This window comes from Cariama cristata, unplaced genomic scaffold (assembly GCF_000690535.1).
Source record: "Cariama cristata isolate BGI_N322 unplaced genomic scaffold, ASM69053v1 scaffold42230, whole genome shotgun sequence".
Classification (NCBI taxonomy): domain Eukaryota; kingdom Metazoa; phylum Chordata; class Aves; order Cariamiformes; family Cariamidae; genus Cariama; species Cariama cristata.
Genome location: NW_009593721.1, coordinates 312 through 12579, shown reverse-complemented (window position 1 = coordinate 12579; position 12268 = coordinate 312). Strand labels below are relative to the sequence as shown.

The window sequence follows — 12268 nt, the reverse complement described above, 5'->3', positions numbered from 1 at the left end:
TAGGCGTTCTCAGGCCCTTGGGAAGGGGAGGGGTGGGCCTTGTGTTACCGTGCGGGTTCTAGGAAGCAGCCTTGATGGAGAGTGACTGGATTGCCGCTTGAGAGCGAGCGAACGTCCGTTCTCTCGGGGAGCGAGCGGTGCCGCTCGCACCGCGTTCCTGTCAGGCGTGTAACGGCCGGCCGCGCGGGAACGGGGCGTCACACAGAAACTCTGGTCCCGCTGCGCCACAGCAAAACCAAAGTTGTGCCCTGCGTAAAACAGAGGGGCTTTATTAGCCTCTGCTCGAGAAAAGAAGAGGACGAAATCAGCTTAAAGTTTGGTCACTGCATAGAAAAACTGATGATGTAACAGGGTTGTGGTGTTTTGTTTTGTTTTTCTTCGGACTTCCAATAGGAACAACTTCTACGGGCTCTGGATTTCCGGAACAAATTTTCTTCTCACCCATACTTACCTTCACGTGTTATTCCTCCAGAAAGAAAAAAGGTGAGAGTTACACATGTAACGCTTTTGTAAACAACTTCCCTAGTAGTGTGGCGAAGTGGACTTGCATAACTTTACATGCATGTGTATGAGTACAAGCTTTGAAGATCTAAAGAGTACAGTTTGGTTAGTGCAGTTGTCAACTGGATTAGAATGCTGCCATTTTAAATTACAGTTTTGACTGTTACTTAGTCCTCTATTTATACATATCCTTTGTAGCCAAACACTGAAGAGTTTGTTTACTCTTAGTAAGACTAAAACCTAAGATTTTGTACATCTAATAGAATGAGCTGTTTTATATATCATCATTTTTCTGCACTTGAAACCTTTCAGGAAAGACTTGGTGAAATAGGACTGTTTTCCGAGAGGCTGTCAGGTTCAGAATCCCATTATTTCCCCATTGAAAAACCTGTATGAGTCTTGTTAGGGGGGCCTTGCAAGAGGACTGGGGCAGAGTGTCACTGTGGGAATGACTACTTCACATCAGACAAAAGGTCCATCCAGAGACCCCATTTACCATTTCTAGGAGCTTTACTCCTCATCAGCATCCCTCTTGTGTTCCCACTGAATGCACACGAGTGTGTGCACAATGTGGTGGGAATCTTAAGACAACTGATAAATCAGGCAAGTTTTAAAACTTTTAGACTAGCACTTCGTTAGTAACACACTTCATGCTAATGTTTAGTTGCTGAAAACACTGTCAGGCAGCATCACTACATACTTAACAGTTATACTATACATTCACTGCAAGGTACAGTAGCATAGAGCTGATGCTCTGTCGTTAGCACTAGTGGGTAACCCTCTACCCTCCCCCAGGCCAGGATCTTGTTCTTCTGGAAGATGGCTGGGTTTCTAGACAGTTTCTAACTTACAGCTTCCACTGTTACTACCTGCTTCAGGATGTTGATGGATAACTTTCCCAGGCCACAGCAAGTGCCTAATCCTTATATGGCTTTTTTTGTTTGCCCTTCCCCCCCCCCCCCCCTCAGTTAATCAGCTGCTCCTTTCTTAAAGCAAAAGCAGTCTTTTTGTAGTTCTTAAGATTGTACTTCTTCAGTAATTTACTATCAATTTATTGTTCTGTGACCTCTGTTTTCAACCAGTGCCTATATTTGCAAGACCTTTGCTATTTCCCACACTTCAATAGTTGATTATAACGAGGTAAGAGTTACCAAGCTCCAGTTCACTCAGCACGTTCTCGTAACAAATTGGTGACAAGCCAGCCTGGGGCCTTGAACAGTCAGCGTAAGACACAGTCTAAGGCCTATGGCCTGTGATGACCAGTGGCAATACTTTTACTGGGGCACTGGGTACAAAAATGCTTCTAGAGTTATACCATACTACTTTGCTTATGCTTGAATTCAAAACAACCTAGTACTAGCTTAGGCTCTGCTTTGGCCACACTAACTGTCCACATTTCTAGACATCTTGACAAGGGGGATCTTGTCAGTGGTGTGGCCTGTTTGGAACTGCAAATAGTGTTCAAAATACAGGTTAACCATGATTATATTCAGTAGTATGGTTATATCCTCTGTTTGTTCCTTTGCTAGAATTTTCAAACATTTGGTACACTGCTTAAAGGGCCGCTGAAGATAGAATATGTTTTCATGGGTCTCTCAGTCATAACACCAGGATATTATTCCTGGGTGGTGGTAGTCAGCTCATCACCCATCCTCTTATATGTAATGTTAGGATTGCTTTTCCCCATTTGTATCACATTACGTTTACCTCCACTGAATTTTTATCTGCAGCCTTATTGTCTCGTCACTTGATTTTTAAATTTTTTTTTAGGATCCTTTGCAATTCTTTATGGTAAATTTTCATCTTCAGTGCCCCAAAAACCTTCAGCGTATTTTCCCACCTTACTTACACCCTAGTGCTGCCACGTTTCTATTTTATTCGACTCCAGTGCTGGGCAAAAGTATGACCAGGGCTGAAACATATCTGATAAAAGGTCAGTCAAATGAGACAAAGCCAATTAAATTGAGAGATAAAACAAATGATGAGGAATGTGCATACTTATTTTCTAAGTTTTTTTCACACCTTACTCGAGAGGGTTTGCGTTTCTGTGTTTGTTTGGGATCCAGTGCTTTACTTGAGTCTTCAATTGAAAGCAGACTAAGGATATTTTCTGTGTGGTGATCAGGGATAAGGACAACATAAAGGAAAACACCTCATTTTAGGGCAGAACTTTTGCAGATGACTAGAAAGGCATTCTCTATCTTGGACAGAATGTTTCTAGTTTCAAAAGCTGATTAGTACATTTTCTGAACCATATCTTCTCTTTGGGGAAAGCTTTAATCTGGGGTTTGAGGTAGATGCAGTGCTTGTTTGGAGTAATTTGTTGAGAATGATCTGCTTCGTTGTTGTAGAAAGGGTAGCACAAGGGCATATGCTGTGAAAATGGTTTTTGTTTGTTTTGAACAAAAGTGCTAATTGGAGCAGCGATCTGTACTTGAATATCATGGCGATAAAATGAGGATATTGTTTTGAGACTTCCCAAATGTATTGTAAAAGTCTAAAATCTTTATTATATTTTAAAACATATTTCTGAAGAAGAATTTATCCACATCCTAGCAATAGCTGTGTAACTTAATCTGCGGTGCTGTGGGGTTAAGTAAGATTGCCCACCTAACTGCAAAACATTTTCAGTAAATTTCTGTTTTGATAAGAACACATAAATACATGTTACATGCCATTTTACAGGCTTATTTTAATTTTCTAAATAAAGATAAGATTTCAGAACAGATGGAATTTTAATGTGCACAATTTTAACGTGGGCTTTCCATGAAGTCTACTGATACATGATCAAGATAATCTAGGCTTTCTCTTCAGTGTTTCTTAAGAAGTAGTTGGAAACAGAAATACCTACTGTCTGTGGGCAGTTGTGCCTGATCAGTTGGCTATCTACCCTACTAATTTATGAATGCATATTAAATTAAAACAATATTGCTAGATAGTATTCTGTTAGAACAGGAGGCAGCAGGTATGAAGGTTAGATACTTTGCTTCCTCTTGAGTTCATGTATGCAAATAAATACAGAGTAAAGTTTCTTGCCATACATCACCTTGCAGAAGGACTGAATTCATTTAAATATAAATCTCCATTGTAATTTCTGGGAAGCAGGTTGTTTTTATCTTGCCACACATTCCAGTCCTTTTTCTGGTATTAGATTCTCTCCAGTGATATCTTAGAAATTAGATGGCCTGACCCTGCTACGGCTGATCTGACAAGATGTATAGACAATGGCAGTGTGAAGATCTCATCACTAGATGGTTATGCTCACCTTTACCTGTCAGAATTGCAGCAAGAATTTACAGTGGAGTTCTTATGCAAAGTCAGCCAGCCATCTGCAGCATCCTTACGCTCCTCTCAAAAGAACAGCAACATTCAAACCAGAGATCAGTATGGAAAATCAAGTGAAAATTCTGTTGCAGAGGTGTCATCGAAACAAGCAAGAATAGAGAATAAGAAGAATGGACATGGTTGTGCTGAATGTAAATACAGAGAACCAACCAAACCAAAGGACCAAAAAGACAGAGATGGAGTCCCTTTGTCCTACGCATATTGTTCTTCTGAATATGCATGGGTTACACAGCGTTGGTCTGTTTCTTCCTACCCAGAAGAATGGAAATACCCTTTGTCGTTGGCACTAATGTGGTATAGCTTACATAGTGTTAAGAACGTAATGAAGACATGCGAGAAAAACAACCATACATCTATAGAAGCTGATGTTTTAATAGACCCTGAAACACATGAAACAGTTTCTCGTTTACCTACAGCTTTGCCATTCAGCTGCAGAGCCCCACATCTACACAGGTAATTTAAGCCGTTTATTTCATAGTTGTTTCGTAGTTAAGTTATGTTTTACAGTTCTGCAATTTGGAACTTCAGCCTTCAGCAAAATAACTGAATTCTAGCTATAAAAAATAAAAAAAAAATTTTTTTAGGCACGTCTTGAAACATGAAATTTGTGAAATCAACAGTCTGTATTCTACTGTAATGAATATATAGTATTTAGTCCAGAGGAAAATAAATTTTATTTTCTGACAAGCTGTATAAATATGTAAATAAAAAAGAGAATACTGAAAAAGAACACAGGTTTTGGGTTGGTTTGGTTTTTTTTCATTTTTGAGAGGATAACACTTCTGAGGTGGGCCAGTGGCATACGTTCTCTGACAGCATCACTAAAAACAGAACAGTTTTTGAGAAAAGTAATTTGGTGACTAATGTGGATAACTAAGGAATCAGAGGACTCTGAAAATACGTGACCTCTTTTCCTTTGAATAGGTGTGCATGCATGTGTTCTTGGTACAGAAATTATTATGAGCACACACAGGCACAAAAAACCCCAAACAACAAAAAAGCAACCTTCGGATTCACTGAAACTTTTATTGTATTTTATACAGGTGGTCTTTCTGTGACTTCTTTCAGAATGAAGATACTGAAAAGTGTTCATATCCTCAGCTAATTCAAGTTGTATGGTGCCAGGGTGTTTTTTATAGGTATGTAGGAGATCATGCGTTTCATCTTGGGAAGACTTCATTTGTATTGGAATTAAGCTTTATTTAAGAAGAAATTGTCTTACTTTGTCCCTTTTTTACTCTTTGAGAAATCTTACGCAATCTTCATGTAAGAGTCCGTTCATTTCTGCTGTTTGTTCATGAACTTCAAATTTTCTAGTACAGTATATTTCCAGATCTGAAAGCGCGTATGTCTGAAACAATCTGAAATCATGTTTAAGGCTTTAAAGAAGTGATCTGACTATCTGATTTCTTAAAGGTTTACTGGACAGCTGGAACTCCTACAGACTTCACTGACAACTATGGTGCTTGGTTTCCTTGCAAATTACATTGCTTCTTTTGATGCTGAAGATTTCACACTTTAGAAATGTTTGTCTTGGTGACCTACATAATTCACATGTTACAGGCAGCTAAACTGTGGCTTTTCCTGGCAAATCCTACTCCATATGGTTTTTTTAAAAAAAGGCCTTTTTTTTTTAATTGCCCTTTCAAATCTGTTTAACTAACATACTTTGAAAATGCTACAGTTGCTATCAGCATCTAAAAGTCTTTGATAAAAGCATAATCAGTCTTTAAAGCTTTAATCTTTCTGCCCAGTGTTCTTCATTTTTCTCAGTGTAATTTCTAAATTTTCATCTCATGTCAACAAAATGTTCAGCCGCTCTTCAGTACTGTACCTCATTTCTTTGGAAGTACAGTGAGTAGCTGTACTTGGTCTTGTAAGCCCCATTACCAAAATCCAGGCATCTAACCACAGAGTTGCAGAATTGGGTCATTAAATGGGTTTTAGGTTCCAAGGTACTGTATGATCACAAGTAAAAGGCCATTGATCTTAGTGAAAAACACACAGCTGCAGTGGAAACTTAGACCTTCATGTTGTGCAGGAATCGTTCAGCCTGATAGTTCTCTGCATACACTGGGTAGGGCTGGTCTGCTAAGAAAATCGGATTTTTCTCTTTAGAATCACTATATTTTGTGGTCAGTGGAATGAGCAGCTCTTGTGAAACATTTACCTCAATGCAAAAACCTCTCCTTAGCTTGTTTAACTCCTACCCCCCATGCACATATGCAAACAAAGAGCCTGGTAATGCTAATCTTTGCGTTAAAAGAAATAATTGGTGCACTCTGCTGTTTGTGAAACAGTAGAAAGCTTTTCATGTGGGAGTTGTGTTGAAAATGTGTTTCTGCATAGTGCTATCTTCAAGTTTACTCACCTGTTTTCCTTGTCTAGTGACACAGCATTTTAAATGCTGGTTAAAAATCTTGTTATTTCTCTTAGATTTATCCATGGTAGGACAAACATCACAGAAATTTATCCTGGTGATGACTCTTTTTTCAAGTCAGAGGGAGCATTTTTGGGAAACTATTTCATACATCATGCAATCCAAAAAGGAACAAAAAAGGTATAAAACTATAAAACTATTTTTAAATATGTTTCAAGTTCCTTCAAGTTAGCAGTTTTCTTAGTTTTAAGACATTTGGCTATGCAGTCTATAGTGAAGTGCCTACATTTGTAATTACCGTAATGACTGAGTCAAGCAATCAGTCATACAAAAATGAAATGATTCCTTCTGTTTCAGAGAGTGTTTTTGTAAATTGTAGACACAATAAGAAAAATCCTATTCATTGTAATATATATTTCACAAGCTGAAGTATGTACTGCAGTAAGATTCTACAATAACCATTTCTCACTAATTTAGAAGAGAAGTTTAGTCTTTAATATATTGATTAGAGCTTAATTTTTATGCACTTGGAAGTGTTTTCTTTTTTGCTATATGGAGACAGAACCTAGAGGATGCAGGTTCTGTTCTGGCTTTGCCACAGACCAGCTCTTCAGTGCTGGAGAAACGGTTTCGTTCGCCTCTCTGTGTCTGTTTGTTGTTAAGTTTCCCCAGAGTAGAGATCCTCTGAAGTGCTTATGCAGTGCTTTGTATTTTTAAAGCAGAATTTAAGGGCCAGCTTCATACTCTTTGAACCTAGGTTTTAACTTCTAGTCAAACGTAGTTACTCAAGAGAACTTCTTGGTCCTTACTGAGTGCATGCAAACTGTGAATGTTTCTTTCCATAGAAGTAGGCTTAAAAGATAAAACTGCATTTTTTTACTTTTCAAGGAGATATTTGTGTTCTGTGACAAATTTAAACGTGATTATAGTTGCTTTCTAGGAGGTCAGAAATTTCATATCTTGCAAGCTCTTAATACTGTTTTCATGCCACAGTACCTGTAACTAACTCATCTCCCTTGTGCTTTTTACTGCAGAGAGAAGAAAAGATGTATTCAGTAAAGAGCCTACCTCCTGATGTACCAGGAAATCCATACTCTATATCCTCCATTATTACTCAGGCAACCAAGTAAATTTACTTTATCTTTGTTACATTAATTCCTCTGACTTTGAAAGGACAGTAGTTAAAATTACACATAATAGTACAAAAATTAAAGGAATTTATATTGGCACTGAAGACATCTATAAATGTACAGAAGAAAGGTTGCAACTGTTAAAAAGACATAGTAAATATGAAATGCTTAATTTTTTATTTTTTTTCCTCCTCAGAATACTTCAGTACTGCTACAAGACTAAACTATCATTAACTCATAACTATTGTCTCTGCTGCTGGAAGATGGTATGTAGCTGAAGATTCATAACTTGCTCAGTATTATAAGGATGATTATACAGGCTATAGGGAATAGGACCTAATCTAGAGGGAAGAATGGCAAATGTATCCTCAAAGATCAGAAGGTATATATTTGGAAACCAAAAGCATGCAGTGTAAAGGTATATTTGTGAAGCAGAAAGCAACTGCATGATAAAGAGAGATGGTTGTGGTCTGGAAAAACAAGTGAATTGAATGTCTGGGAGAGATACAAGCAACTGTAATGATGTAAGTAACCCTTCCTCAAGTTTGTGATGTATTTGTTTGATTCTAGGTACCTGAGACAGATGGACGAGAAATGTTGCCAGTTTTGCTGTATGAAAAGGTTATTCCCAGCATAGGAAGACTCGTTGTGTACTCAGATCATAAAGTCCATGCTGCTTTTTGGGATGGGATGACCCTGAATATGGTCTGGGATTTCAGCTCGTGCTGTGGTGAGATCCAGGTAAGTCATGTGTTAGAGGAATGACTATTCTTAGTACTCTTTGTGAAAAAGTGTTACTAGGAAAGTAATGACGAAACAAGTTTTGATGCCTGTGAAATACAAACTGACGTCTTTTGAGAGATTTGTAACTCACAGCAGTTTGCTGCTGTGGCTTACTCTTGAACTTGTATAGTAGTCTAAATGAAAATAGGAACTACTTGCAAATGCTAGCATTAATGTATTGCCAGTATTTTAACCAGAAATGAGGAGAAAAAATCCTTTAGTGCATAACTGATGCCTAAAGAGGCAAATGAAACTTTATCCTTTTAAGAAGTCACTGACATTGATCAAAGAAGGGATATTTCTCTTTTAGTTCAAATTATCTGTAATTGAGCAAATGGATCATGAAAAATTACTTGGAAAAGTATACTTGCATGTATATTCCACTTGCGTGGAATACTAGGGTATTCCATATACATTTTTAGGTCTACTTATTATAGAAGTAAAAAGATTATGTTGATTTTTGCAAAATGGCACTACAGAGAAGATTATGCGAGTGTGGGATTCAAAGTTGACTGCTGAGACTTCTGGATTCTGTGTCTTTGCTTATTACCCTAAGGTGACAAGACACAAAAAAGATGTTAAAGTGTCTGAGGATCTCTCTGTTACAAAAAATATAAATAGGATAGTCAGTGTGTCAAAAGATAGAGTATAACTTCCTGCTGTGAGCTGGCTCAAATCTGTGTAATCAGTCATGATAAAAGGAGGAAGAAGTGAAAATTCTACAGGTTTGGAAACATTTCTACGCACTTTCAGAAACAATTTATTCTTGAATAGCACAAAACAAGTGTTGGGGCTATGCCAGGTGTTTGTTTTTTTTTCCCTCCACATTTGTAATAGCAAACCATACCAAATTCTGTTCTTAGCAAAACACAAACCTTCAAGTGTTTAAAGTGGAATGTTCATAGATACTTTATTCTTAAATTGGCATATTATACTTGCTTTTTTTTTTCCTCAGACTGCAACAGAAAATTAATACTGGTAATTTTTTTTCTTCTAAGGTAAATGAAGATGTAGGCTGGTGTAAGTTAACTACGCCTGATGGGGTACAGCAGCTAATAAAAATAAATCATCCTGGAATTTATGAAAGGTATAAGTAAGTTAAACAATTTAAAGTTAAATATAAAAGAATTCTGTACGAATCCTTTTATATGAAGAAATGGTATTTACTGAAAATATATTGCAGGAGAAACCAAACACGTAATGATAAAAGCTCCATCTTAGATCTGGCAAAGATTCAAGACCTGTACTCAGGACCACTGCATGCTGTCATTCCATTATAATTGTTACAGTAATGTCTTTTTAGAAAAATAACTAGGGCTGCAACTTAGCACTTACATCAGTGGATAAGAAAAAAAAAGTCTTTGTCCTGTGTCAAGCTGGTACATAGAACTGGATAGCACTTTATCCAATTTTTTGCTTTGTTACAGATATTGATCTCTGCGTGCAGATTGCTTTCTCTAATCTGCTTGCGCTAATTACAGCCTCATGAGAATCATCAGAAGCTTACTGTGCTGCGTTTTAGCAAGCAGATACTCACAAACAAAAATTAACATTTGTACACTATTCATTACAAATCATACAGCTTTGTTACAATTTTCTGTGACTGCATAGATTTAAATGTGAAGGAGGTTCTAGACAAAAAACAGGAATCAAAAAATGGCAAGAAAACCTAGAGAAAAAGCTAGATTTTGAATCATGGCTTTTTCTTTCAGATCCAGGTGTATTGCTTAATGCCTTCAGTATTTTTACTTGAATTAATAGAGTGTATTTCTCATATGAACAACTGCTTTTTTGTGAATTTTCATGTTAACATAGGTACATCAGAACAGCAATAGAATGGTGCAGAGGTTTGAATGAAAGGAAGAACATTTCTGAATATACTGCGTATGCTGTAACTGAAGAAAATTGGTATTAATCTTTATCCTAAATAATTAAAAACAAATAATGTTGAAAATAAAAGACATAAAGACTAGTAAGCTGTGAATTGTATCGATGACGTTTCCTAAGGGTCAAAAATGAAAATTGTATATCCATCTATTTTGTGAGGTTTCATATTTTTCTTTCAGTGTTTGAAATGTTACGTAAGTTGAGTTCTATGTGAAGCTTGTTTCATTGCCTTCTGCCTGCCTTACTTAAAAATAGAATTATGGTGACTTGGCCAAAGGAGAATTAATGTTACAGAGGCAGTATCTTGCAAGTTGAAAAAGAGAAACTCTATTAAGAAAGGTGTCTTCTAAACAGAACACCAAGGAGTTCAAAATAGTACTTTGAACGGCTAAATGCCACTTGTGTCTCTTGCTAATATATTTGTCCGTTTTAATATGTGGTACTGACTGAAAGTCTACTGACATCATGTACAAACATATTTGAGTATTAAAAATGTGTTAACTGAAATCCATTGCACTTGCACTTGCACTTGTTATTCAAATTATAGCAGATTGAGTAGCTGATGAAACAAACATTGTATCTATATTTATACATACATACAGCAAAGAGACTATTCTTAGAGCAGAGCCCTGATTTTTGGAAATACAGATGATTCACAAATGGCAGCCATTGACAGTGATACGACAGACAAAAATAAAGCATTTTTTTCACTTGGTTTTTGCTCGTCTAATTTTCAGTATTGCTGGAAACTATTAAAAATTAAAATCTGAAGTAGATAATACATTTGAGAACCTTTTATGATACTAAATAATTTCGTAATTATTTTCTTGGACAGGTCTGCTGATGCTGATGCTGAGCTCGAAAAAATACAGAGATTTAACTGTATCCTTTCAAAAGCTGTAAAGACTTTTCACTTTTATATTCTGTTGTTCATCTGCATATTGAGATCTGCATTTTAGATCATCAGAGGCTCTTTATCCTGTTCTCACCTTTTACTGTCTTACCTGCTTCTTAAAATTACCTTTTTTCAGCCATTTTTTGTTTTCTTATTTATCATTTTTGTTTTATCATTTATCTTGTACAACTTCTGCATCACATCACCAGAAACAAAAACAGTGGCAGAGTGCAAAACTGAAATATAATCACCAAAAAAAGGAAACCCTTTAATGAGTATTGCATTACTTTTGCTAACACTCACCTGCTGATCTGTTCTTGAAAGAGCGATGATGCAGTTGCCTTTGAGTTTGTTGTTGCAGTACAATACCTTTCTGTTTATCAACTTAGTATTGCTCCATTGCATTTTGCCAGCTCAAAAGTGTGCTGTGCTGCATGTGCTTAGAGCCACTCTGTAATTGTCTTTAAGCCACTGTTCAATTTTGTTAGTATGAAAAGTGCATTCTGTTTAACTGCGCAGTGTGACATCAGATAGTTTCCTGTTTAAAGGAACTTTTGCATAAATTGAAGTCTTAAAGACATTTTCTATAAAAGTTGTAGACATTTTAAGTAATATATTCTCTTATTTTTTAGCTTTATATAATTACCATGCTACAAAACATGAGACTTTGCAATGCAGAATGATGAATACAAATATGGAGAAGTATTTTTCTCATTAGAATGAAGATTTTGATATTTTTTCTTAAGAAAATAACACTAGTTTTATTGGATAATAGCAATGTTCTGGAAAGGACATCTGCTGCAAAAACCAATCCATCTGATATTACTGTCAGAAAAACAGAAAACGTGAGTGAGCCGGAAGAAATCGGTGAAGGATGCGTCTTGGAGGCTTTGGAAAAAACTTCTAAAGTAATTCAGGATATTGAATATTTGCTTGCAGCTTCTGGGAAGTGAAGCCTCATAGCGTATGAAGTACCTGTGTTCTGTCCCAGCTATGTCTGAGGAGGTGTTGAGATGCAAGAGGAATGAAGGCTGAAGGCAGGGTGTTCAGTGACCATTGTAATGCCCCAGCAGACCAACAAAGTCTGTCAGTTGCCATTTTAATACTGCAGTTGTATATTGTAGATGGGCGAGAACAAGTGAAATAATAGAGCACAGCTGTATAAATACATGAGGGCTGACCTGACAGTGCTGCTTTTAAATGTATGTCTGTCTGTTTGAATTGTTTAGTTTTACAGAGGATTGTGCAACTGTGTTAACTGCTCAAGTGACTAGGGTAGGGATAAGCAGTTTTAACTGTAAAAATGTGCTTTTATTCAGAGTTTACACCAGGTAGTCCAATACTGAA

At 36.8% G+C, this 12268-nt stretch overlaps 1 protein-coding gene across 1 annotated transcript; it reads left to right on the top strand.

Annotated features, from left to right (window-relative positions):
- Nucleotides 1–393: 393 nt before the first annotated feature.
- On the top strand, nucleotides 394–11829 carry LOC104155134 (chromosome unknown open reading frame, human C5orf34; the record flags this gene model as incomplete). Its single annotated transcript, XM_009695304.1, has 11 exons — nucleotides 394–483; nucleotides 3653–4299; nucleotides 4890–4985; nucleotides 6283–6406; nucleotides 7261–7352; nucleotides 7553–7622; nucleotides 7927–8097; nucleotides 9138–9226; nucleotides 9955–10047; nucleotides 10862–10925; nucleotides 11668–11829. Coding segments are annotated over 11 exons (1698 nt in total), but the record flags the coding sequence as incomplete, so codon positions are not given.
- Between the last annotated feature and the right edge of the window lie 439 nt (nucleotides 11830–12268).